This window comes from Thalassophryne amazonica, chromosome 3 (assembly GCF_902500255.1).
Source record: "Thalassophryne amazonica chromosome 3, fThaAma1.1, whole genome shotgun sequence".
NCBI lineage: Eukaryota > Metazoa > Chordata > Actinopteri > Batrachoidiformes > Batrachoididae > Thalassophryne > Thalassophryne amazonica.
Window position 1 is genome coordinate 129,469,478 of NC_047105.1, and position 27,150 is coordinate 129,496,627.

The window sequence follows — 27,150 nt, forward strand, 5'->3', positions numbered from 1 at the left end:
CCAAGGGCCCTGAGTGATTTTCCGGTCAGGCTGGGATTCGAACCAAGGATCCTCTGGTCTCAAGCCCAATGCTTAACCACTAGACCATCACCTCCCCCCACAACAGACGAGACAGCTGTGGTCTGGTAGCTTTAGGCTTTAGCCTAGGATCAGACTCTAGCTAGTAACAGACTAGGCAGCGAAGGTCTGGTAGCACTAGCCTTTAGCCCGCCTCTCTTCCCTCGCTTCCTCTTGGGACGTTCCGTGAATAGCTCCGTCAGCTTCGTCGCTCACATGTATCCACAGCTGCCATCTCTTGTCGGCTGGAATTAACTCGGTTCAGTTGTTTGAAGAAGTCCAAGTCCAGCAAGCTGGGTTTTGGCACAGTGTGGGCTCTGCCGATGTTGGTCTGGACTGTGTGGTAACACTGCACAGGCTAATTGTACATTTTAAAAGGCACAATGTCGCTGATACAGAACCAAAAAAACGCCAGTGTCTGGATCATACATCAGCCATAAGGGGGCACCAAAAATCATGTTAGTTTATAACAACGGAGACATCAAAGTCAAACCAGCTGCACATTTACTGTCCAAACACTCATGATCGAGCGTTTGTGTCCACAGGAGGAGACTCTCCGTCCTACAGTCCACACAGACACACAGAGGAACCGAAATCAGGACTCAACCTGAACATTAAGCTGAGCATGTCGCCCAACCCGAAACTGAACCCAGCACACAGAGGTTCAGTAAACGTGCAGAAGAAGGTGTGGAGGTGGATCAGAGAGTCAGAGCAGACTTCATAGAAGGACAGAGTGCCAGCAGGACAGTCCACAAACACTGAGACTCTGTGAGAGGATGACAGGGAGCGAGGAAGATCTGTTTCTCTGTTATTGTGACAGACAGAGTAACAAGAACCATCAGAGCAGATCAGACTCCAGGACTGATCATTACGTCCAAACTCACAGTCCACTCTGTTTCCTTTCCTTCTGATTCTTCTGTAAGTCACTGATATAAAAACACGTCCTCTCCACTCGACCTCCCAGTAACAGCGACCAGTCAGACCAGTTGAAGACAGGACCTGAGGGCAAAGGTCAAATCTGTCTGGATGATCAGGATATGATTGATCCTCGTCCACATGTTCCACCTTTGTGTTGTTTTTGGACAGTTTGAGTTTTCTGTTCGCTGAGTTTGGATCCAGAGAGAGTTCAGAGAAATCTGATGGAACAAAACACAACATAGTTATCAATCAATCAGTTCATCAATCAACACAGTTATCAATCAATCAGTTCATCAATCAACACCACAACACAGTAATCAATTGATCAGTTCATCAATCAACACAACACAGTTATCAATCGATCAGTTCACAGAAATCTGAAGGACCAGAAAACGGTACAGTTACTAATCGATCATTTGTTGCAGCCTTCATGTTGAACTCATGTTGAACTTAAATATTAATTTGTTAAAAAGAAAAAGCAACATGTGACGTCAGTGTTGTTTTTGTTTCTGCCACAAATAAATCAAAGTGTGAAAACACTGAATTTATTTTCAACATGTACATTTAGAGCAGTCGTGTGACGCATGTGGATTGGACGTGCATTCATGTTGAACTCTGCTTCAGTGTCAGTAGGACTTGAATGATGATGTCACAGAGGGTGGTTTCTATAGAAACAGATGGATCAAAGTACAAAGACACTTACACTTCCTCAGACCTGGTCTCAGCCATCGGACTCCACCTGGATCCACCCTGAAAGGAGGAGGGGGTGGAGCAACACATGGTCTTTAATCATGGAAACGTCAACATGACATTGATCTCATCCACACACTTTAGTTCTTCTCTTCTAACACACTCATCGCTCCAAATGGATCATTGATTATTGATCACCTCTAACTGTGCTGATCAGCAGCAAACAACAACTTCTGGCTTTTTCAGGTTTGATTCTGGTGAAAATCTTTTGAAGTGGATTTAACCAATCAGGGCTCACCAACCCTGCTCCTGGAGGTCACCTGACTCTCCAGGCTCCACCCACTGCTCATTAAGTCAGGTGTGTTCAGCCAATCAGCTGCAGGCAGTACATGTCCCCTCATATTGGAGCAAATCCTCCAGAACTAAAACTACATTTCAAAGATCATCAAGAACTAAATTTAAGTTTTATGTTTGAAAAATGTATTTCCTGCAGTTTTTATTTAAAAATCCTGTTTTAAATTTGGTGCTTTTCCGTTCTAGTTGGTGCAGAATGACGTCCACATTGATTTGGACCAATCACCATACAGTATTAGTGAGTGATCCCTTCGTAAGATGGTGGTGTCCACAAGTCCACAGAGGGACCAGATCAGATTTTCTGTCTCAGAAAAATGTTTCACTCTGCACAGTTTCTCCAATCTCAGCCACAGAAGCCTATAAGTCCTTCAGAGCTGTCTGGCTGTCTTGGTGGCTTCCCTCACTCTCAGTCACTCAGTTTTTGAGAGCTGCCTGCTGCACACAGATTTACTCCACAGTATCAGACTGTTTGGATTTCTGAAGGATTGATGGAAATGGAGTCCAAGAAAATGTTCATGTGTTCATCTCCAAAGAAAACTGGCTGTGAAACTAATGATTTACTGCAGAACCACTGATGGTACTTTAAGATTTTTTTTATCATCCAGAACAAGTGAACCTTTAATGGTCCAGATGCTGAAAAACTGCAGGAATTTGGAGACACAAACCTCAATCTTTGAATTCTTCACCCTAAAAACGCAACAAAGTTTTGTTGGAGCTCAGAGATGTTCCATGAAGAAGCTTTTCTTGAAGCTCTTTCATGTGACGCCTGTGAGGAAACACCAGACTGGACCCATCAGCTGTGGCTGCAGCAGGTCCACACGGAGAACATGCAGGCAGCAGGTGATCTCCAGGAGCAGGTTGGTGACTCCTGCTTCAGAGAAATTAAGCTTTTTGTCTCCATTCCTGTTTGAAACATGTGATTCTGAACAGATTGACAGTGAAAATGATCGATGACTGTTTTTGTTTGTCTTTACACCAGAATGTGTGAACGACTAACAAATGATTTCCTCAAACACGTGAGCAGAACATACACATACGAATGTTAGAGGTCAGCTGACCATCAGCTGGATCTGTCACATTTTCATGTCAAACAGGAACAATGAGTCGGCACAGAGAGTTTGCTGAGTCGCTGTTTGTCAGTGTGACGTGTCTGAGGTCAGCTTGGTGTGTCAGGTCCACAGGAACCACACGGAGCTCCTCCACCAGACCCAGTCCATACCTGAGAGAGTTCAGAGTCCGGAGTGGATCCAGCAGCTTGACTGAGTCTCCTGGATGGTTGTAGCTCAGGTCCAGCTCTCTCAGATGGGAGGGGTTGGAGGTCAGAGCTGAGGCCAGAGAAGCACAGCCTTCATGTGTGATCAGACAGCCTGACAGCCTGCAGACACACAAACCAGCAGACACAATGTGAGGACAGTGTCAGGACGTCCCCACTTTGCAGCAGCACGGACACACTGATGTCTGCTGCAGGATGAGCTCATGACTGTGGTTCAGACAGAGATCTATCAACACTCACACAACATGACAGGGAGCAAAGCTGCAGCTTCACTCTGATTTATGGAGCTGCTGCACACATGGATGAGTCCTGACCTGAGAGTCTCCAGGTGACAGTGTGGACTCTCTAGTCCAGCAGACAGCAGCTTCACTCCTGAATCCTGCAGATCGTTGTTACTCAGGTCCAGTTCTGTCAGACTGGAGGACTGAGAGCTGAGAACTGAGCTCAGAACTTCACAGCTTCTCTCTGACAGATCACACAAACTCAGCCTGAAGACAAAAATCAACAAGAAAAAGATCTGTGTCGTCATGCAAAGGTTCAGATCGTTCTGCACCTCAGACAGGATCCAGAAACCAGCTGTGAACACAAGGTGTTTTTATTCAGTCCAACATGATTCTTCAGTGGATTTAGATGTATACAGTCACGTGCTGTGAAATTGATCCTCAAATGCCAATCATCTATTTTATAAATGTTAGTTGTGTGGTTGGAATTCAGCTGCTGGCCACCATTAAACGTTTCACCTTCCTGATGGAAACCTGTTTCTACTTTTACTCAGGTCCTTCTTAAAGCCATAATATACTTTTGATTTCAGAACATTTGACATCAGCCTTCACATCACCCGGTCTGCTCCAAAACCTGGGAGGAGACGGCGTGCAGCTTGATGATCTCTGGACAGATTTATCACATGACTGTGATAAATCTGACACACCACAGGACAAGAAGCACCGAGCAAGACGTTCTGACTGCATGTGGACAGTTTGGACTTCAGAATCTAAAAACGCACACAGAAGAACCGTGTGAATGTGTGTTTATTTTCACCGCTCAGTAAAATTTATTTTATCTTCACAGCCTTTATATTCACAGTGCGCTCCACCGAAAGCAGACTCATTCTGTTCTTTCATAAAGTGCCAAGAATCATCCACATCAGTGATTCCTGTGGATCATGGCAGATCACTTAAAATCTCACCACTATTTCCATTTGAACGTGCGCTGTGCAGCAGTGTGTTGGAGCGCACAAACACTCAGTTCGTCCCACTGAACCCAAAGTTCAATGAAAAGGAAACAGCATGAAAACAGAGGCCTGGTGTCACCATTTCTGCAGAAAATCAGCTGTGCAACAAAGTTGGGTCATTATTTTATTCTGACACAAATAACAGCATCAGCACAGCGCAGCCAGCATGCACATGCATCACAACAAGGGGCACATGAAGCTGCAGATGTGAGTGTGAGCTTTTGTTGTTGGAGTAGCAGCAATCCAAGCAGGAGTCAGTCTGAAGCCACACAGGCAGTTTTCACAGGGGGGATAAAACCCAGGACCCCCTGGGTTTTAGGATTTATAACTCCTGAATGACATACAAGGACCAATATTCCTGATCTGTTACTGGAGATCAATTCACTGTGGATCCGTATAAAACATGTCCGTGTGGCTCAGCTGTTCCAGGCAGGTGGCCCTCAGCAGCCGTGAACTTCGCTGTCCTGACCTCTGTGTGATAGGGAGAGGGGGATGTCTATTTCATTTTATTTGATCTCATTTGTGTGCTTTCATTAATTCCTTTTTTACTACCATGAGCATTTAAACAATACATTCACTGTTCTTATAATGTTCTATGGTCTCATTATTTTGCCCTCAGACATTTTCTTCAATTTAGGAACATTTGTACATTTAATTGCTTCCGCTGCTGTGACAGCACGATGTGGTATAACACTTCTCACGGTGCTCAAACTGTGTTTGTCGCTGTGGGATCGTACGGCATCCATACGTGGCTGTCTGACCGTCTGTCCCTCCCGACGGTGGCTAGAATTTTTTGGGGTTCATCCAGGCCTGGCCATCATCCAGCCTGTTGTGACCTGATTCACCCAACTTTGTGTTGTGTGTAAAGGGGCCTTTATTGATGGAAATAATTTGTCAAAAATGTTTGCAGATGATACATTCCTGATTCCTTCTTATTCAGATTCCAGGGTCCTGAAGAAGAAGCTAATGTTAGCTTAGCAGCCTGGGCCACATGGATAAAATGAAATGAATTATCTCTGAAAGTATAAAAAAAAAAAACAAAAAAAAAAAACATTTTATGATGTCTGGAGGTAAAAAGTCAAACTCAAGCTGAGTGGACTGAGCTGTCTGGAGTGACGTGGACTCGATTCCTGAGAATGTTTGTTGATGTAAAATGAAGTTGGAGAGAAGCATCAGACCTGGATAGTTGAACATTCAATCAATGAATCAGTGTGGATAATAATGAGGGTCAGTCACCTGGTCTCCAGAGAAAGAAAAACTACTTGCTTACTTCTATTTAGTACTGCAGTAGTGGAGACACAGAGACAACATGGAAACTCCACACAGACTGGACCTGGACTTTGGTGGGAATTGAACCAAAGCCCTTCTTGCTGTGAGACAAGTGATACCCGCTGCACCACCCTGCCGTGTTATCAGGAGAGACTGAAATCCTTTAGTTCTGGTTCAGATGACATATCTGAGCGTTGATGTGAAACTGAATCTGATGAAACAGTTTAGAATTCAGAGAGACGTTTTGAACCTTTTGAAGCAGAAACTAAATACTGACCTGAGAGTCTCCAGGTGAGAATGTGGACTCTCCAGTCCAGCAGACAGCAGCTTCACTCCTGAATCCTGCAGCCAGTTCTGACTCAGGTCCAGTTCTGTCAGACTGGAGGACTGAGAGCTGAGAACTGAAGACAGAACTTCACAGCTTCTCTCTGACAGATTACAGCCAGATAACCTGCAGAGACAATTCCAAACAAGAAAGATTTTCACTTTAAAATCAGAGAAACTAAGCCTCTGTTCAAATTAGCGATGGAACAGATGACAGATGACCCCCCCCACCCCCGTTCAGCTCACATATGAACTGTGATTTAACTCCAAAGTTTCCATCACAGTGTGAAATACAGATTTATTGTCCCTGTAAGTTGTTTTTAAAGGAATAACGGAGTAAATCTCGATGCAGAGTTTCAGTGAAATTGTGAGCAGCAAAAGCTTTTGTGTGTTCACGTGCACGCAAGTTCAAAGCAGACAGTCTGCCCCCTTGTGGTCAGCAGCAGACAGACTGAAGCTCCAAACGTGACAAAAATACTGAACCATTGTTAAAGATTTTATATATATATATTTTTTTATCACTGTTAAACATTTATACCTTTGTCTTCTTTCTTATGAAAACGTTATTGTGCTGTTTTGCACCAGTCTTAAGATAACCCTGAGAATGCACATATTATTCAACTTCGTTTTAGCATGCTGGGGTCAGTCTGAACTGGGAGTAAAGAACTGGAGGTTATTTTGACAGTTGTGAATTTATGGCCTTGTGATATGTGATGCTTAGTGTGAAGAACAGGACACTCTAGGCAGATGCAGAACAGATGATAAGTGCAACAAACGAACGGGATGTGCTGACCTTCGCCGATAAGATTAAAGGAAAGAAACTGTTTTTCCTTACAGCTGCACTTATTGACGTATGTGTTTATGTCACGGGAAGAAACTTGTCTTGCGTTGTCCCCCCCACCCTTAGGACAAGTTTTATGATGTGGTTAGGGCTTCTCCAATAAAAGAGCAGGAGCGCAGGCCAGACTTGAGTGTAGCCTTGGTGTACAGCCTGACTGCACTCCTCGCGAGATAAATTTGACTTTCTGTCTCACTGGTGGTTCTTGACTCTGTTTGTCTTGTTAAAGGTTTTAAGAATGTTTGGAGGAGAAAATACCCAACATTGACTGGGGGCTACGTCCGGGATCTCAACAATACCGGAGGTGTCCGGCGGGGGTCGCCAAGTCCAGACGTAAATCCTTGGCCAAGGTCCGATCGATTGATCGTGTCTGCAATTGTCGACCGCCGGTGGCATCGTCTGGTTGACGAGATTTTCCCGAAGAAGACAGACAGGAAGTCGAGTCAGTGAGTAAAATTTCTTTGTAACAGTACTGAGTGAGTGGTGATCAGATCACATAAACAGTTAAATTCCGCAAGCGATGATACAGAATCGTCTGTTAATGAAACACAGTTAAACTCTGTAAGGAGGTCGGACTCCTCTACGATGGCGAGGAACGCACGTAGTTAAATTCCGAAGGAGGGTGCGGACTCCTCTGTTTATATACGCGTACCGGTAGGGAATAAAAGTGTGATCACATAAACAGTTAAACTCCGTAAACGATGGCGTGGAATCGTCTGTTAATGTAAAGCAGTTAAACTCCGCGAGGAGGGCGGACTCCTCTACGGTTAGCGAAGGACGCACGTAGTTAAATTCCGGAAGGAGGGTACGGACTCCTCTGTTTTAAATACGAAGTAATACCGGTTTTTGAGAATAAAAGTGTGAGAGTGTAATACTTTGGACAACGTAAGTGGCAACCGTGTGTGTGGAAGCAAAGGCAAGTGATTCTGCTTCCTACGGGGAGGTGAAAGGAATCAACCACACGACGGCAAATTAATTGTCACGTCCAACGAAAGTGAAAACTTCAGATTTAGAACACCCTAGGTGTGCCCCCGTCTGAAGCCCAAATTATAACAAAGAATAATAATAAAAATGGGGGGAAAGACGTCTAAAAATAAGGGAAATTTATCAACTGACGACTGGAAATTTATGGAAGCAAAAAATCCAAAGGCAACTAAGAAATTGGAGACCTGGATAAATAAACATGACTTTGACGGACGACTGAACCTGACTAGTATTCAGAAGTTGAAGGAAAGGTTAGAAAAGGAACATAAAGGTGATGAGAAAAAAAAAAAAAAAAAGCAATAGGGGCAGATTTAGTGGCGTTTTGGGAGGAGGAAGCAGAGAAAAGGAGACTAGAAAAAATGAGGAAAAAGAAAGGAGTAGGGAAAGCAGAGGAAGATGTAATAGTACAACAAGAACCACAAGAACCTCAGAAACAGGCGGCAGGACCGTCTGGAAAATCATTATATCCTCAGGTAGAGGACGAACCACAGCATTATGACTTAGCAGTAGGACCAAAAATAAATTATACTGAAATTACCAGGACAGCTCAGAAAGAAGGAGAGCCATGGACAGAGTTTAGATGCAGATTTGAGAGTGTAAAGGTCCACAGTGGCATAGTGCCAGGAACACCAGTGTATGAACAACAATTGAAAAACGCTCTGATCCAGCATTCCAACAAGGATATAAACGCTTGGATACAGAAACATTGGATTGGACTGCCTACAGGCACATTGGAAGAAACACACCCATATTTCAGCGCACAGGTGGTGTTAACATGGTGAGAGAAGAAAGCGATGACCCCACATTCCACTATTACTATACATTTGACATTTCTGAAGAAGATGCTGCAGGATGGGGTAAAGATGTCGTTTTGCAAGCAACAGCCCTACTGAAACATCCTGAACAAAAGATGTCACCACCTGACCTGCATGTCACAATGTGGCATAAAGATCCTCCAGGTCCGGATGGTGACTATGAAAAATTGAAAGACATTTCACCTGTGAAGCTGACAATGACAGATTTGATTCATGATGGCAACTCCACAGCTGTCATAACAGTGACAGGTGCCACTGAAGATGTTTTAAAATTGAGATTCACAGGTATGCCATTACGTGTCACTTTGTAAACCATATTTGACAGAATGGCAAGATTTGGGACTGATAGTCATGACAGCTTTGTCAGCCACTGATTGGAGCAGAGTTGGACCATGAACGGAGTTCAGCCCATCAACTAAATTGTATAAAGTCCCAGTTAATGTCTCATTAGTGCTGACAGCCGGAACACATATTGATGTGTCCACTTCACAATCCTGAGTGTTTCAGTTGAGTCCTGAAGAAGATGATCTTCTTTCTTCAGTACCATCAGGATTGTGGACAACAGGTCCTTCAGACGTAGGACTGATTAAAAATGCACAACCTGTAGTTATAAGACCAAAAACAGAATACAGACCATGTGTAAGACAGTATCCATTGAAACCTGATGCAATCGAAGGAATCAGGCCAGTAATAGAGGATTTGTTAACAGCAGGAGTAATAGTGCCATGCCCAGATTCACCATGTAACACACCCATATTTCCTGTAAAAAAGGCTCCGCCCTCAGTGGGGTGGAGAATGATTCAAGATCTGCAGGCAGTAAATGCTGCTGTGATTAAAAGAGCACCATGTGTTCCAGATCCACACACCTTGTTAAATTCGCTGAGACCAAATTCTAATAGTTTCTCAGTAATTGACATAAGTAATGCATTTTTCTCTGTGCCAGTACACCCAGATAGTCAATTCTGGTTTGCTTTTACCTTTAAGGGACAACGATATACATTTACCAGATTACCGCAGGGTTACGCAGAGTCCAACTATTTATTCTCAAGTCATGTCAGCATGTTTAGCCAATTTCGTTCCACCGGCAGATAGCCAACTATTAGTGTATGTTGATGACATTCTGATTGCCTCTGACACACGAGAAAACTGCATAACTGACACAGTAGCATTATTATGTTTTATTTGATAATGGCCACAAAGTGAGTAAAAACAAAGTTCAGTTGTGTAGGGATAAAGTAAAATATTTAGGACATGAATTATCAGCCACAGGGCGTACTATCCTGTCTGACAGGAAGGAAGCGATTTTATATGCTCCGAAACCACAAACTAAAAGACAGATGATGTCATTTCTTGGACTGACTAATTACTGCAGGGCATGGATTCCCTGCTATGCAGAATTGACTAGTCCACTTTCTGATTTGATGTACAAAGATGATATTTCAATGTCAACCGTGTTGGAATGGAACAAAGAAGCTGAGGAAGCGTTTGTAAAAGTAAAACAAACGTTAGTGTCATCTACAGTTTTGACACTACCAGATTATAGTAAACCATTTACTCAAACAGTGGATTGTAAAAATAATTTCATGACAAGTGTCTTAGTACAGTCACATGGTACAAAATTACGACCAGTGGCTTATTATTCTTCCAAATTGGATACAGTAGCAAGTGCATTGCCTCACTGCGTGCGAGCTGTAATTGCAGCCTCTATGGCTGTTCAAAGTAGCAGTAATGTTGTTCTATTCCATCAGCTGACATTGAAAGTTCCACATGCAGTTTCTGCACTCCTGTTGCAGACAAACATGAGCTTTTTGTCCCCAGCAAGACATCTTTCGTGCATGTCCTTGCTATTATCACAACCACACCTTACGGTAGAGCGCTGTACAACATTGAATCCATCCACATTGATACCTTTACCTGAGGATGGTGAGCCGCACAATTGTCTTGATGTAGCAACAGTCTGTATGAAAGCACGCCCAGACCTCCAGGACACACCCATCCCAAACAGTACAATTGTGTATGTGGATGGTTCTTCCACTAAAAATGCTTATGGACAAACACAATCTGGATATGCTGTTGTCACAAATTCAGAAGTATTGGATTCTGCTTCATTGCCATCGTCATTTTCAGCACAAGCAGCTGAATTAGTTGCTTTAACTGCAGCTTGCTATCTGTTTAAAGGTACGGCTGTAACAATTTATACAGACAGCCAGTACGCTTTCAGCACAGTGCGTTTGCAAAACTGTGGGAAGAGCGTGGAATGGTGACATCATCTGGAAAGCCGGTGACTCATGCCACTCTCCTAACTGCACTACTGAAAGCTGTGAAATTGCCTAAACAAATTGCTATATGCAAATGTGCGGCTCACACCAAAGGCTCTGATATAGTTTCACAAGGAAATGATTTTGCTGACAGAGCTGCGAAGGCGGCAGCAGCAGCAGCTTCTTCTATTTTTGTTGTACAGGAAACCACTCCAGATTTGCACTTAGGTCACATACTGCTTGCTGAGATGCAACAGCAGGCACCTGAGAAAGAAAGGCAGATGTGGTTACACAAAGGAGCTACATTCGCAAATGATTTGTACTTATGACCACAAAAGAAACCCATATTGCCAAAAAATATGTTTAAATGGGCAGCTATCATGAGCCATGGCGTGACGCATGTCTCATCAGGGGGTATGATATCGCAATTGCAATCTATTTTTTGTCTTTATGGGTTCGATGCATATGCAAAACAGCATTGTAGAGCATGCATGACATGTGCAAAACACAACTCACAAGGCAATTTGAGACCCCAAAGAGGCAAATTTCCAACACCACAATATCCCTTTCAAGTGATTCATATGGATTATATACAGCTGAGTAAACATGAAGGAAAAGAATTTTGTTTAGTCATAATTGATGCGTTCTCAAAATGGGTAGAATTGTTCCCCACAAAACATGCAGATGCACTTACAGTGGCTAAAGCATTGTGCAAAGACATCATTCCACGATTTGGAATACCAGAAACAGTCTATTCAGATAATGGAGCGCATTTTGTTAATACAATAGTGCAATACGTAGGAGAAGCGCTACAGATTAATCTCAAAAATCATTGTGCTTATCATCCACAAAGTGCCGGATTAGTGGAAAGGATGAATGGAACAGTAAAAAACAGACTTAGGAAGACAATGGAGGAAACAGGCAGACCATGGACACATTGTGTAGATTTGGTAAAAATGTATATAAACATAACTAGTACCATGGGGTTGACACCGTATGAAACATTGTTTGGCAGAAAATACCGATTGCCATATTATGGGCAAATTTGGGATGTACCTGAGGAAGCCAATTTGGCAGATTATGTTAGAAAGACAACGAGGGAGAGTTTCAAACACTGATGATCCCATTTCTCCACAGGATGACCCTAAAGTGGTACCTGGAGACTGGGTGTTGATAAGAAGCATCAAGAGAAAACACTGGCATTCACCTAAGTGGGAAGGGCCCCATCAAGTACTACTCACAACACCCACAGCCTTGAAAATTGGGGAAAGAAGTACATGGATTCATTTAACTCACTGTAAGAAAGTCATTTCTGCAGACACAGACAAACAGTAAGAGCAGTAGGATAAGACTAGCTTGGTGTTAAGATCCAGGTTAGACACGAAAGCTAGCAGAAGACATTAAGAAACCACTGTTCTGAACATAGGTGTGCTGTAGTGTGTAGAAATGGCAAAAGAAAAAAACGAAAAGAACGAGGGTTCCTGGACCCCATGGACAGTCCTTATTATGCAGCAAACAACAATTGTTCTAAGTGGGACAAGATCTATCCATTGACCAAATTGACTAAGATTAAACCTTTATTTTCAAGCAAAGTTGGGCATGCAAACCATACATGTGTAAACTTGACAGGGACAAGTAAGACTTTGGGTAGCTTAAACCACACTGCCTGGTGTAAGAATGTGGTCCATAGTACTCCCACATTCAAACCTGTCAGTAGGAGTGACGTATGGTGGTGGTGTGGTGATAACAGAATTTTTGACAGACTGCCAAGAAATGTGTCAGGTTATTGTGCATTTATATCATTATTGTTACCAGTTAAAGCCATGCCCATGACACCTGAAGACGTTATGACATATGCAGCCTCTCTTATTCCTGAAGACTGGCAGAAAGGCATAATCAGACATAGAGTAAAAAGAGATTGGAAAGGAGTGGGAGATCCAACATATATTGATGCGATAGGAGTCCCCAGAGGAGTGCCTGACGAGTATAAACTGGCTGATCAGATAGCAGCTGGATTCGAATCCTCCATCTGTTGGTGGTGTTCAATTAATAAGAACGTAGACAGAATAAACTACATCCACTACAATGTGCAGAAATTAGGAAATTGGACTGAGGAAGGATTTAAGGCTGTCCATTCACAGTTAGAAGCCACGTCCCTTATGGCCTTCCAGAACCGTATTGCTCTGGATATGTTGTTGGCAGAAAAAGGAGGTGTTTGTGCCATGTTCGGAGAACAATGCTGCACATTCATTCCCAACAACACAGCTGCAGATGGCAGCCTCACTCAAGCCATCGACGGGCTGAGGACGTTGAACAGGAAGATGAAAGAGCACAGTGGAGTAAGCACCGAAGGCTGGGATTGGTGGCTGGAAGGGATGGGAAAATGGAGGTCTTTGATTTCTTCACTATTAGTGTCTATAGCAGTATTTGCTGCGATTCTAACATTGTGTGGATGTTGTTGTATTCCATGTCTTCGAGGCCTTGTAAATAGAATGATAACCACAGCAATAGGTCCAGGACCAGGAGGGGGACCAGCTTCATATCCACTCCTGGGGCAAAACGACGACGAAGAGGAAGAGGGCTCTCATGACCTGTACCCAGACCAATGGAAGTATGATGACCCAGACACCGATGATGATGACAATGATGACATAACCTCTGGGGTGTAAGCCTGTAGAACATACCATGATGAACCTCTTATTGAAAATCTCAAAAGAAGTGCTAAGCTAGGTGATGCCTACTATATGTTTAACAAGTGATAACAGGAGGGAAATGTTAAAGATTTTATATATATATATATTTTTATCACTGTTAAACATTTGTACCTTTGTCTTCTTTCTTATGAAAACGTTATTGTGCTGTTTTGCACCAGTCTTAAGATAACCCTGAGAATGCACATATTATTCAACTTCGTTTTAGCATGCTGGGGTCAGTCTGAACTGGGAGTAAAGAACTGGAGGTTATTTTGACCGTTGTGAATTTATGGCCTTGTGATATGTGATGCTTAGTGTGAAGAACAGGACACTCTAGGCAGATGCAGAACAGATGATAAGTGCAACAAACGAACGGGATGTGCTGACCTTCGACGATAAGATTAAAGGAAAGAAACTGTTTTTCCTTACAGCTGCACTTATTGACGTATGTGTTTATGTCACGGGAAGAAACTTGTCTTGCGTTGTCCCCCCCACCCTTAGGACAAGTTTTATGACGTGGTTAGGGCTTCTCCAATAAAAGAGCAGGAGCGCAGGCCAGACTTTAGTGTAGCCTTGGTGTACAGCCTGACTGCACTCCTCGTGAGATAAATTTGACTTTCTGTCTCACTGGTGGTTCTTGACTCTGTTTGTCTTGTTAAAGGTTTTAAGAATGTTTGGAGGAGAAAATACCCAACAACCATGAGGAAGATGAGGATGGAATGTGAGCGCTGATCTCACTGAGATGGTTCAGATCAGTGAGTGTGAGCTGTGACATCATCAGCAAAAAAAAAAAAAAGTTCCCAAATGTTGCTGAGTGGTGTTTATCCGGAAAGAGTGACACCAATAAAGTTATTATTCTGATTTTTACCTTCTAACCAGATGATGGAGACATCCTCATGTTGAAAAAGAATTTGAAGTTAGAAACTCCGGTCTGTTTTTTATGATGTTGTCAAAGGTGATTTTTATTCACCATCACTGTTCATGTTGTAATTTAATCTAACAAACGGTTTCAAATTCTTCTTTACAAACTGTGCGTCTTGTTTTCATTGTTCTTTCAGTTAGAACTCAGTTATTTTTGTCTCCCCATAATCTTTTTTTTTTTGTGAAATGAAAATGATCCAAACCGCGACTTGAAATCTCGATCAGAACCGTAACTAAGTCTTGATCTGATCTGTGAGTTCTGTGATCTGTTACACCCAGTGTTCAAATGTCAAAGTGTCTCTGTACTTACAAAACTTTTGTAGATTCTTTGATCACTGGCAGCAGGAGCAGAAGAGCCTCATGTGAAGGTTCATATTTTTTCAGGTCAAACACGTCCAGATGTTGATCTGAGGACAGTAAGATGAAGGCCAGAGCTGATAAATAAGAACCAGACACACCATATTTAGAGAGACTTCCAGAGTTCAGGAGCTGTTGGATGTAATTCAATAGAAAATGATCCTTCAGTTCATTCAGACAGTGGATCAGATTGATGTTTCTCTCTGCAGACAGTTTCTCATCAAGTTTCTCTTTGATGTACTCGACTGTTTCCTGACTGGTCTCTGAGATTCTGTCTGTCTGTCTCATCAGGCCTCGTAGGAGCATCTGACTGGTCTGCAGGGAAAGACCCAGAAGGAAGCGCAGGAACAAGTCCAGGTGTCCATTTGGACTCTGTAAGGCCTCGTCCACAGCACTCTGATGGAGACATGTTAGTTCAAGTTTATCTTCAGACGTCTCAGACCTTCTGGATGATGTTTGATCGTTGTACAGCAGATTGACTCCAGACTGGATGAAGGTTAGATGGACAAAAAGAGCAGCCAGAAACTCCTGAACACTCAGATGGACGAAGCAGAAGACCTTGTCCTGGTATAGTCCTCTCTCTTCTTTAAAGATCTGTGTGAAGACTCCTGAGTACACTGAGGCTGCTCTGATATCGATGCCACACTCTATCAGGTCCTCTTCATAAAAGATCAGGTTCCCTTTCTGCAGCTGCTCAAAAGCCAGTTTTCCCAGAGACCCAATCATCTCCCTGTTCTCTGGATTCCACAGTGGATCTGTCTCAGCTCCTTCATCATACTTGACCTTCTTCACTCTGGACTGAACCACCAGGAAGTAGATGTACATCTCAGTCAGGGTCTCTGGCAGCTCTGGTTTGTCTCTGGTGTCCAACACGTCCTCCAGAACTGTAGCAGTGATCCAACAGAAGACTGGGATGTGACACATGATGTGGAGGCTCCGTGATGTCTTCAAGTGGGAGATGATTCTTCTGAACTGCTCCTCATCTCTGAATCTCTTCCTGAAGTACTCCTCCTTCTGAGGGTCAGTGAAGCCTCTGACCTCTGTCACCATGTCCACACACTCAGGAGGGATCTGATTGGCTGCTGCAGGTCGTGTGGTGATCCAGAGGCGAGCAGAGGGAAACAGGTTCCTCCTGATGAGGTTCGTCAGCAGAACATCCACTGAGCTTGACTCTGTGACATCAGTCAGGATGTCATTGCTGTGGAAGTCCAGAGGGAGGCGACACTCATCCAGACCGTCCAAGATGATCAAGACCTGGAAGTGCTGGAAGCTGCAGATTCCTGCTTCTTTGGTTTCAGGAAAGAAGTAATGAACAAATTCCACCAAGCTGAACTTCTTCTCTTTCAGCACATTCAGCTCTCTGAAAGTGAATGGAAATATGAAGTGGAAGTCCTGATTGGTTCGTCCTTCAGCCCAGTCCAGAGTCCACTTCTGTGTTAAGACCGTTTTCCCGATGCCGGCCACACCCTTTGTCAGCACTGTTCTGATTGGTGGCTGTGTGTCAGCTGAGGCTTTAAAGATGTCTTCACATGTGATGGTTCTTTGTGGTGTGTCTGTTTTCCTGGATGCTGCTTCAATCTGTCTGACCTCATGTTCCTGGTTGACCTCTGAAGCCCCGCCCTCTGTGATGTAGAGCTCTGTGTAGATCTCTTTCAGAAGAGTCATCTTTCCTGCTTTAGAGATCCCCTCAAACACACGCTCAAACTTCTGCTTCACCTTAGATTTGACTTTACGACGACAAACTTCAGCACGAGTTCCTGAAAGAACAAACAGCACAGATCAGTTACTGAATGATGACATCACTTCGTGTTTCCCTGACAGAATTCACACATGAATATATTTCAAACGGACAAACATCACATCATTTAGCGTCTGTGTTAAATGTGGACAGAAGTCCTCTTACTGCTCTGCAGACAGTCAGCCAACTCCTCGTAATTCATGCTCCTCATGAAGGCCACTGTGAGGTCCAGGAAAACCAGTCGGATGCTCCTCTGCTCCTCATCCTCACTCTGACTCTCCAAGTATTCTGCATCATTTGTCAGGAGAACCTTCTGGATCATCTTCAGCTCATTTTTCATAAATATCCACATGTTCTCCTCGATGTTCTGCAGCAGAACATCAACATGGATGAAGAAACTCATCACTTTGTTACAAGTGTGGATTTTGTCTCTACATTATATTTTCACTGTGTGAGATTATCTGGATTTTGTTCAGAAAATCCAGTTCAATTAAAAACAGAATGAAAAGTTAAATCCTTTAAATCATTTTTCTGAATTTATATTAAAAAAAAACTCACTTTAAACAGTAATAACAGTAATAACAGTCAGTGTTGATCAATCCATGAATGATGCACTGATGAACATCAATGAGAGAATAAACATCATCAAAGTGTTTGTTGCTGCAGAATGGAGACATTATGAACAAACTGTTCAATGAGGACATCAGATGGATGTCAACAGACCGTAAACATGTGGTTCAGGCGTCTTTGATGCTGCTGAGCAGATGGAACCCTGAGAACCTCTGAGCTCTGCTGCTTCACTCTGTGGACCAATCAGAAACAGTTTACTCACATGATGTCTGAACAGAAACAGCTTCAAGTTCACATCAACCTGCATCCTTGGTCTGAACACTCAAACTGGATTTCATGGTCTTCTTGTTGGTCCCCTGAGAGTCCCACAGTGGGCTTGATTGTCTCTCCACACAGGAACTCACGCTGACCCTGTTGGTTGTGTTTCCCTTCCACAGTTTTGGCAGGACGGCCCGCCGTGCCAGAAACAGTGACGGCTCCTCCATCAGCATCACTAAATGAAGAGCTTTGATCCTGACTGAAGATGTTAAATGTTAACTTCCTGTCTGTGTTTCTGGTGTCTGCAGTGAGGATCAAACTGAATGATCAGGAACTCAGGATCTGTTCATGCAGCTGCTGTTATTTGACAGATGTCCACGTCCTGTTCTGTCTCCTTACAGCTCGCTGGTACCAATGAATCTCCTCCCTCTATGGGATTCTAAGTCGCTCTCACTGAGTCCGTTCTCCAGCATGTCGGGAAATCTCTGCACACCATAAACGGAAACAATTTCCTCAAAGTCGTCTCTTTCTGTCCAGATCAGATGGTCCTGAAAGCAGCAAACCAGCTGTGGACCTTGACAACCACTGGGTCCAAGAATCCAATGAGGTTCAGGACCCTGAAGTCTAAACTGTGACTTTTCCACACCGAGGCTGGAAAGTTCCCTCACAGTTTCCAGATGTAAATTCTGTCCTTTCTGTAGAAATTGATATATTCTGTCCAACTACAAGCTTTTCTCAAAACGTCAGTCAAATCATTTGTCTTCTGCCCGTTTAAACAACTTAAACACGTGAGGGTCACAAGATTGAACAAGTTCTGTCCCAAATTCAGCATCTGATGTCAAACAAAAACTGAGAATCTGCTCCTGTCGTTACAAGAAGACGACTGAGGGAGAGACACGACCAAACGTCCTCAGTCTGGTTCAAACCTGGTTGTCGTTTTCTGAACATCTACTTTTATGGATCAGACCACAAAATAACAGATTACAGTCATGAATCAGTGTGGGTCCATTGGACATCACCAGGTCGAGTCCTTTAAATGCTGTGGACATGAAGACGGTCTATCTTGGTCACCTCTTGAATATGCAGGTCCAAAGACAATGTTGGACCTAAAATCCCACCAAAAAATTTTTCACTCTTTCATGACGATGAATTCCACAATCACCCAGAGGTGATGAGAACTGGTCATTAGAGGCGACTTTGTCTGACAGGGTCGGGAACAACCGTCTAAGTCCTCAAGGTTCAGGGGACAACTGGGGTAAGTCCTATTTCAGTGCCTGATCTGGATTCGAGTCCATCATGTTTACGGATCAAGATTGAAGCGGACAATGGGAAGGAATGCATCGTTTACGGAGGTACAAACAGAGACACAGAGAAACAGGCCAGAAGGCACACAGACTTCCAGAGGACTGTGGGAGAAGAAAACGGTGGTTCAGAGGACCAACAGGAGACACTCGAGTCACGGGAAAACACTGGGAAGCAACAAGTAAAATAACGTCAGCGTCCAAAATCAAAGCAGGATGTTTAGAAACGCTGCGTTGAAAATCCTTTGCTCTGTTCAAACAGCACTTGTGAATTTTGGGGGTGAATCATTTTGACCTCATCTGTAAATGCTCCTGAATGAAGTGAAGACTGTCGGGTCCAAGGAGGACAAATATTTGTTGGAAGTGTTCAATGAAGTCATGTCAGATGTCTGAGGACTGTCTTGTGCACAGGCAGTCGTCATACTACATGTGGCCAGCAGCCGAGTCCAACTGAACCGTTCCCTGAAGGTTCTCTGTAAGTGGACCAGGTTCAGCACAGAGCCCTCAACACGAGTCAAACCAGCTGGAGTTTGGGGTCAAAGGTGCTTGGCCACGATGAGGATCACACAGTGTGACTATGTCCTCAAATGTGTCTAACGTCTTGTGGAGACTTGTGATGATTTGATGATAAACAAAGTGTTTCAACTCCTCTGTAAGTACACCAACAATCCCCAGAGTACAGGACCCGGATTAAAAAATAAAAAGTCTCTGTGTGTCCCCTCAGGTCAGGCAGTGCACTACGACTCCTCTGGAAGAAGATCACACTGTCCTCAGATGTCAAACACCTCCTCTTGTGGACTCTGGTCGCTCCAGGTCAACCCCCAAAAACTTCCAGGGTCTGGTAAGAGGAGAAGTCCCACACTGCCAGGACACCAGCTGTGTCCATGTCTGCAAGTCCTCCAGTCCAACAGTCTCATCTTCAAGCCAATTTAGTTTACTATTAATTAATTAATTAATTAATTAATTAATTAATTAATTAAAACTCCTGTTTATGATCAAATTCAGAGGATGAATAATCATGACATCATAAAGACAGAAACATGTTGGTGTCAGACAGAGCTCACGTCTGTCCAGCAGAGGGATGCTGTCCTTTAAAAAGAGGGAGTCTCTCCATGGACCAGTCACTGTTCAGGGACACACAGCTGGGTCCAGGTCCAGACGGGTCTGGACTCTGATGAACGCTGAAAGACAAACAGCACCAACTATTTCTTAAAGAAAACATGATCATAAATAATGTTTGAAGGACAAATAACTGTAAATATCTTTACAGCAGGTCAGTTTAATGTCCATCATATAAATACCTCCGTTTAAAATCAGTCCAAATGTCCTTTGAACTGTCACTCTTCATGGACACATAGCTGGGTTCAGGCCCACGTGCTCGACCCCACTGTGACCTGGAACACACACAGAGCACCGAGCGTGAATAATGATGGTGGGGCGATGTGAGCGCAGAGCTCTGACATGGTCCACAGTCACAGATCCTGGTCTCACCTCTGAGCTCTGGTCTGGATCGAGGGCCCCTCCTCTGTGTCCTCACCTTCACACAGACACAACAACATGCTGTCACACAGGAGTTCCCAGCATTCTTCTGGGTCACATGACAAACTACACCCACAGTTTGATGTGTCGCCATTTTTACCAGAGACTAAAATATGGCTATCAGGTACTGTGAAGACTTTGCGCTTCTGTCAAACCATTTGTGCACACAACGCTGCTCAGCGTAACAGTGACACCGGGTGGTTAATGTGACAACTGTCACAAACACGTCACATGACAGTCGTCTGCTAAACTGTGGCCAAAAGTGGAGGAAGCTCCTCCTTTTGGAGGATTACGAGCAACGCAGGGGACCTCTTGAGTGTTCCATCAAGTGGTGGTACATGATAGCCGCCGGTTTTGAGGTAAGACACTGAAGTTTTGTTGACAAAAATAAACTGAGGTTGAATCTCAATTCTACCCCTTGGCCCTTTCCCTTACCCCTTCCCCTCCGTTTTGCATGGGCACGAGAGACAAAGGGGTGTCTCAATTCTCTTTTTGGAGCGAGGTGGAGGGGTAGACAGAGAGCTTCAAACCCCTCCAAACGGAGTGTGCATGCAGATTCACTCCGTTTGGAGGGGTAAGAGGAGCTGACTGCTGTCTCCAAAGAAACAAACATGGCACCGAAAGAGCTGCACAAAATAAGCGGCTTTCATTACAAATTACGCTGTTTAGAAAGTTATAACTTGCCAATATACTTTACAGGCAGTTGTCTATGACAGCAACGTGTATGCTGCTGGATGCATGTTGTGTATACTGTCGTTCTGAAGAATATCGTAACTTCGCTCGTGCGCTGAGTTGTTATAATGCATATAATACACATGCACGCTACGATAAGACACTTTTATATCTCACAATGGAGAAAATCATGATAAAGGATAAGCATGTTAATTTGTATGTTCATAAATCTTTGGATAATATCGACCCCTGCTGTTGGGTTTCAAGGTCTGTATAAGCGTGTGTATTTTGTAAACAAACAGGGAGCCCTGAACACACTCGTCTCCTAATAAGCTTTCAGGCAGAAAATGAGACATTTCATCAATGGGAGTAAGTTGGGAAATATATACACACACATGTATATGTGTAACACATAACCTGACGTCCTAATAGACTGCTATTATTTGTCAAGGAAATTTCTAAAGGAAATAGGGCTGGATGCAAAAAATGGAAGAATTTGAAAAAGGAAATATAAGGTTAAGAGAACTACAGATGCAGCCCATAACATACATACGTACAGGTGCTGATCATATAATTAGAGTATCATGAAAAAGTTTATTTATTTCAGTAATTCCATTCAAAAAGTGAAACTTGTATAATGTATACATTCATTCCACACAAACTGATATATTTCAAGTGTTTATTTTAATTACTAATTAATTAATTACTAATCAATCAATTAATGATCAATCAATTAACATGATTAATATTACTATTATTAATGATTATTTGTATTATTAACATAAATTAATTACTAATTAATTAATTATTAATACTACTGTTATTATTATTACTATTATAAATTACAAATTAATCAAATTAATTATTAATACCACAAAATTCTCCGACATGATTGCGATGTGTCGAAGAAATCTGCGACTTCTTCTATTTCTTTGCATTTATGCAGAAAGGCGAGAAAATAAAAAGAGCAAACAGGCTACTGCAACAAGTTGTGCTTCGGTTGCCATGTTGACAAACAGTGAAGACGGCAATTTGAGACGGGCAGGTTTTTTTCTCCTAAGGTGGAGGGGTGTCTCAATTCATAGGGCTAGAGGCATACCCCTTTGCCTTACCCCTTGTTTTGAAGGGGTAGGCGTAGGGGTATTGGAAGGGCCAAGGGGAAGGGGAACAAAAGAGAATTGAGATTGGGCCTAGCCTCCTCTGTACCAGGAGCAAAACTTTAAGTCGGGTAATGTGAAACTTTTGAGACTAAACGCTTTGTGCAGCAACTAACGACTAAAAACTTAGTCAACTAAGTGAGTTTATTTGATGAAACGAGATTAGACTGCTTCATGAAACCGGGTGCAGGAAATGCTCCTGTGGAAATACTTTAAGGATTTAAATTCTTCCAAAAACAAGGCCATCTCATGTGGACAACAGTTTTAAACTGAAAGGACGCAACAGGTGACAATAAAACTTTTTATTTTCTCTGTGCGCTGCTTCATAAAGCTGATACATCGATTAGCTCCTCACACCGGTTATGTACACACTACACGTCTTCTCCATTTTTGTGGAAGCATTACAGCACCACATACAGACCTGGAATAGGTACTACAGCATTTTCAGTGCGGTTTCGCTCTGTTTTGTGTGGACGGAGATATTTTCTGAAACTGTGCCGTGTTTACGAACACTTTTTGAAAACAACAAAGAAAAAGTATTGGGAAGGTTTCATTTCTGTGTGGACAAGAACTCAAAATATTTGAAACATTTTCATTTACAAGCAATGAGACTAGAATATATAATAATTATAATTACTGACAAAAATTACTGAACTTTTTCACCAGTACACGCTGCTAACCCTGACCTTAAAATCTACCTATATAATGATCTTCATGACTAAATCAAAGGTTACCAAATTAAAAAGACAGAGACGTTAACAGCTGAGTGACGTCATTAATTAATAATGTGAATTATGAGCTAAATATAGTTACAACAAATAATTTGACAAAAAATGAATTTATTATGTCCAAAATAAAACTGGGACGACGCAATTTTCACAGGAAGTGAAATAATTTTGTGATTATTTTTGACACTTTAGGGGAGGTGATGGTCCCGTGGTTAAGCATTGGGCCTGAGACCAGCGGATCCTTGGTTCAAATCCCAGCCTGACCGGAAAATCACTAAGGGCCCTTGGGCAAGGTCCTTAATCCCCAAGTTGCTCCCGGTGTGTAGTAAGCGCCTTGTGTGGCAGCAGCCTGACATAGGGTGAATGTGAGGCATTACTGTAAAGCGCTTTGAGCGTCTGATGCAGATGGAAAAGCGCTATATAAATGCAGACCATTTATTTATTTGACACTTACCACAACCCTTCATCACCTTCTTGGTGTCTTCATGTCCTTCAGACTCTGAGGGACACTCCCTCCTCCTCTTCATGGTTTTTGTTTTCCCTCTCAGAACTCTGCGGTGGGTCTCCTGAGGTTGGATTCTTGCGGTCCAGGAAATGTTTCGTGCTGTCTGTCAGTGATTTGGCTGCTGAACTCTGACTGTGGAAATCAGCCTGCAGACTGAAGAAGAACAGGAGAAGATCACACAGATCACTGCTCCTCAACATTCACTCATATTGTGAAGAACAGTTTAAGGTCCACACTTTTTTTATTTTAGATGAAGCATTGAGTGAGACATGATTTACACCTTTTACTTCACACAGCTCCAGACTGAATGTTGGACTTTTTCTGATCTAGTTGTAGAATTTGTCCACATTGTGATGAACTCAACAGTTGTCCACGTCATATGGAGTTGCATCAGAGAGGCGGTGTAAAACTTGTGCCAAATCAACACGCAGATCTGGATCAGACCAGCTGTGGCCACGCCCACTAAAAAAGGACCAAATCTAAATTAGTAACTCATGCAGACATTCATATTGTTTGGTTTCATCCTGAAGACAACTGAATACATTTAAATCTGAATTTATCCTTCTATTAATGGAGGAACAACAGATTTAAAAAATTTGACAGATGAATGGATTTAAAAAGTCATAATGTTTAGGTGATGACACGTGAGGCAGTCATCAGATCAATCTGTTCTGTTTCTGATTCATTTAAAATTAAATGAGTTTAATTTGCTGTGTAAAAATAAGCTGCAGCTTCAGTCGACAACTTATTGGTAATCATTTTATTATTAAATCATCATTTCTTTACCTCATCTTTGATTTGAAATCACGATCAAAGCAAAACTCAGCAGCGCAGACTTGGTGACGTCATCTCCGAGCCGAGGCCTGACCAATAAACAGCCTACGCTAGTCTGCTTAAGATGGCGAGCTTCGTGTAGGGGTCGAGCAGCTGTTCCGTTGAGAATCTAAACTTGAAATACTTTGTGAGGTATTTTTCAAACATGCTGTCAGGTTTAGCCTTGTGAAGTGTTCTGAAGTCGTCAGCAGGCGTTTTGTTTCGTTCTACATGCAGCTCTGCGTTAATGTGGAGACTCAGGTGTGGGTTTAGATGTTTTGCTATCAATCCACCAGTGAGGCACTTTGCTCAACCACCAAAACAACAGACGGTGCCAAAAAGCCAACTGAGCAACATTCCTCCCACTATGCTGAAGAAGGAATATTTAGCTGTTCCCCTCGCTGCAACGACTGATGATATTGTCAAGCGACTTCTTTCATTGAAGTTGGCAATTAAGAGGGATAAAGTTGAGGTTAAAAAAAGAACAGCTCATAGCGAAAGTCCAGAGGGATCCTACTGATCGTGACTCAGTGGAAGTCAGGGTGGTGAAGTTGACAGCAATGATCCAAAACCGCCGTGAACACCTACAAAAGCATCACAAGGACAAAGCTAATAAGAGGAAGATGCTGTTGGCTGTGGACCACAGGAAGAAGCTTTTGAAAAAAACTGAGATTGGTTCACTATGAAGACTGTGAGAAGGTTTGTGAGCAGCTTGGCATCACCTACACCTTCCCTCCAGAGTACTACAGATGGGCCACTCATCGCTGGCTGGCCAAGAAGGCCTTTGTATTCAGGTTTTTAAGGAAGTACAGAAACAGAGAGCTGAGGAGAAGCTGAAGATGAAGCAAAGCTTGGCCTCTAAAGTTACAGCTGAGACCAAAAGTGAAGAGATGCAGTAAATATGCAATATACGAGGTCTGTTAGAAAAGTATCCGACCTTTTTATTTTTTCAAAAACCTGATGGATTTGAATCACGTGTGCTTGCATAAGCCAACCTTGAACCTTCGTGTGCATGCGTGATTTTTTTCACGCCTGTCGGTTGCGTCATTTGCTTGTAAGCAGCCTTTGTGTGAGGATGGGTGGAGTCTCTCGTTGTTTTTTCTTTGCAAGGAAATGGCAGAACTGGGCATCACACAGATTAAGGAGCGGTACAACTGGTTTAAAGACATCCACACAACGGTGGAGAGCGCGCCGCGCTCCGGTCGGCCATCAACATGCTGAAACGACCGGAAAATTCCAAAGTGAACGCTGTGGAGATGTGGGACCGTTGTGTGATTATTCAAGAAATTGCGGAAGAGGTAGACATCAGCACTTTTTTGGCACATTCCACTGTGACAGAAGATTTGGCCATGAAAAGAGTTGCAGCGAAATTCATCGGCACGAAGCTGAGGGCGCAGCAAAAGCGCCTCCGTGATGAAGCCTCACAGGACATGTTGTAACATGCCCAGCTCATCCACAATTTCTCGGATAGTCACACGACTGAAAAGCCACCGAAAGCCATCTGAATCTTCGGAATGGTGGAAGAGCTGGGCATGAGCTGGGTCACACATCTCCACAGCGTTCACTTTGGAAATGATCTGGTCGTTTCGTGTTGATGCCAATCGGAGCGCGCGCTCTCCACTGTTGTGCGGACGTCTTTAAACCGGTTGTACCGCTCCTTAATATGTGTGATGCCCAGAGTATCGTCACCGAAAGCCGTCTGAATAATCCGAATGGTTTCCACCTGGCTGTCGCCCAGTTTGTGGCAAAGTTTGATGCAGTCGCGCTGCTCCAGTTGTTCCGCCATTTCCTTGCAAAGAAAAAACGACGAGAGACTCCACCCATCCTCACACAAAGGCTGCTTACAAGCAAATGACGCAACTGACAGGCGTGAAAAAAAATCACGCATGCGCACGAAGGTTCAAGGTTGGCTCATGCAAGCACACGTGATTCAAATCCATCAGGTTTTTGAAAAAAATAAAAGGTCGGATACTTTTCTAACAGACCTCGTATGTTGACTATTGGTTCCAAATCTACTGAGAACATCGAGTTTGACTTTTGTGATGACTAATGTGGCTTCCAGATTAAATTTGTCTATTTGGCATTTGTGTTTTTACTTTCAATTTGTCATGTACATGAAGGTTCCGAAAATGGAATAGGAGAGGAGAAAAAGAAAAAAAAAACACGCTTGATGTTTATGTTCTATTTTGGATCAGTTGTCTGCATTTATATACGTGTTCATTTTTGTATCTCGAAATGCCAAATAAAAATGTTGGAATAAAAATAAACAAAAATCAACAGCCTGCACGTCTCCTGGCGCCTGTCGTGATTTCTGGGAAACAGCAGGAGCTTCGACTCGCGGCAGGACTCGACACGAGCTTCAGGATTCCGACACACAGTTCAGTCTGCGCACACGGCCAAGTTATTAAGATGAGTTCAAACAAGAAGACGACAAAGTTTTAACTCAGTGTTCATCAGGCCGTTTTCTTCACTCAAATCTAAAGTCTGTCGGCGTCATAATATCTCTGAGCGAATCTGAAGACCGACGGCGAATAGACGAGAAATACAATAAACACTTAATGACGTCATTGACAAGTTAAAAAGAACCTTTAGTTGATGACCAGCGGCCGACAACAGAGACAAAGAGACGCAGACAGCAATCCAAAAGACAAAACAGACAGAATTCAGTCGAACTCTGAGATCCACCTCCGACTCTCCAACCCGGAAATGAGACAAACGGTGCAGTGCTGCCCCCTGGTGTAGAGAATGCTGTCAACACAACGAGGAAAGTCCGTGATCGGTGAAGCTACAGCATTTCATCAGTGCAGCCGCTGAACCACTTCCTCAAATTGTGTCAAAATAAAAGTCTCATAGAGTTTCATACACAGTTCAGTCTTAGCCTATGTTT

At 43.1% G+C, this 27,150-nt stretch overlaps 2 protein-coding genes across 5 annotated transcripts; one reads left to right on the plus strand and one right to left on the minus strand.

Annotated features, from left to right (window-relative positions):
- Positions 1-26,957, minus strand: LOC117507602 (protein NLRC3-like). Of its 4 annotated transcripts, XM_034167433.1 has the most exons (14): positions 24,237-24,381; positions 23,731-23,912; positions 23,400-23,603; positions 20,341-20,386; positions 20,151-20,243; positions 19,914-20,030; positions 17,444-17,522; positions 16,886-17,087; positions 14,936-16,739; positions 6,070-6,243; positions 3,607-3,780; positions 3,239-3,394; positions 1,679-1,725; positions 3-1,193 (listed from the first exon to the last, which is right to left on the minus strand). In XM_034167433.1, exons 3-14 carry the CDS (start codon positions 23,470-23,472, stop codon positions 619-621), a joined length of 3,540 nt encoding a protein of 1,179 aa, XP_034023324.1. In that variant the 5' UTR covers positions 23,473-23,603; positions 23,731-23,912; positions 24,237-24,381; the 3' UTR covers positions 3-618. The 4 variants fall into 4 exon arrangements, with proteins under 4 accessions (XP_034023326.1, XP_034023324.1, XP_034023325.1 ...); XM_034167434.1 differs by lacking the exons at positions 23,731-23,912; positions 24,237-24,381 and adding an exon at positions 26,850-26,957; XM_034167435.1 differs by lacking the exons at positions 3,607-3,780; positions 23,731-23,912; positions 24,237-24,381 and having other exon boundaries at positions 1-1,193; positions 23,400-23,691.
- Positions 24,471-25,203, plus strand: LOC117507603 (28S ribosomal protein S15, mitochondrial-like). Its single transcript, XM_034167437.1, is given in 4 exon segments — positions 24,471-24,726; positions 24,728-24,922; positions 24,924-25,044; positions 25,047-25,203. Coding segments are annotated over 4 exon segments (648 nt in total). The 5' UTR covers positions 24,471-24,510; the 3' UTR covers positions 25,163-25,203.
- Positions 26,958-27,150: the final 193 nt, after the last annotated feature.

What these genes read in the sequence shown, in the direction of transcription:
- LOC117507602 (XM_034167434.1), bottom strand. Translation starts at nt 23,472, where the DNA reads ATGAAGAGGAGGAGGGAGTGTCCCTCAGAGTCTGAAGGACATGAAGAC. An exon ending in TGGACTGATTTTAAACGGAG is followed by an intron (nt 20,031 to 20,150) that starts GTATTTATATGA and finishes TTTGTCTTTCAG; the next exon opens with CGTTCATCAGAGTCCAGACC. An exon ending in GGCTGACTGTCTGCAGAGCA is followed by an intron (nt 16,740 to 16,885) that starts GTAAGAGGACTT and finishes TTGTTCTTTCAG; the next exon opens with GAACTCGTGCTGAAGTTTGT.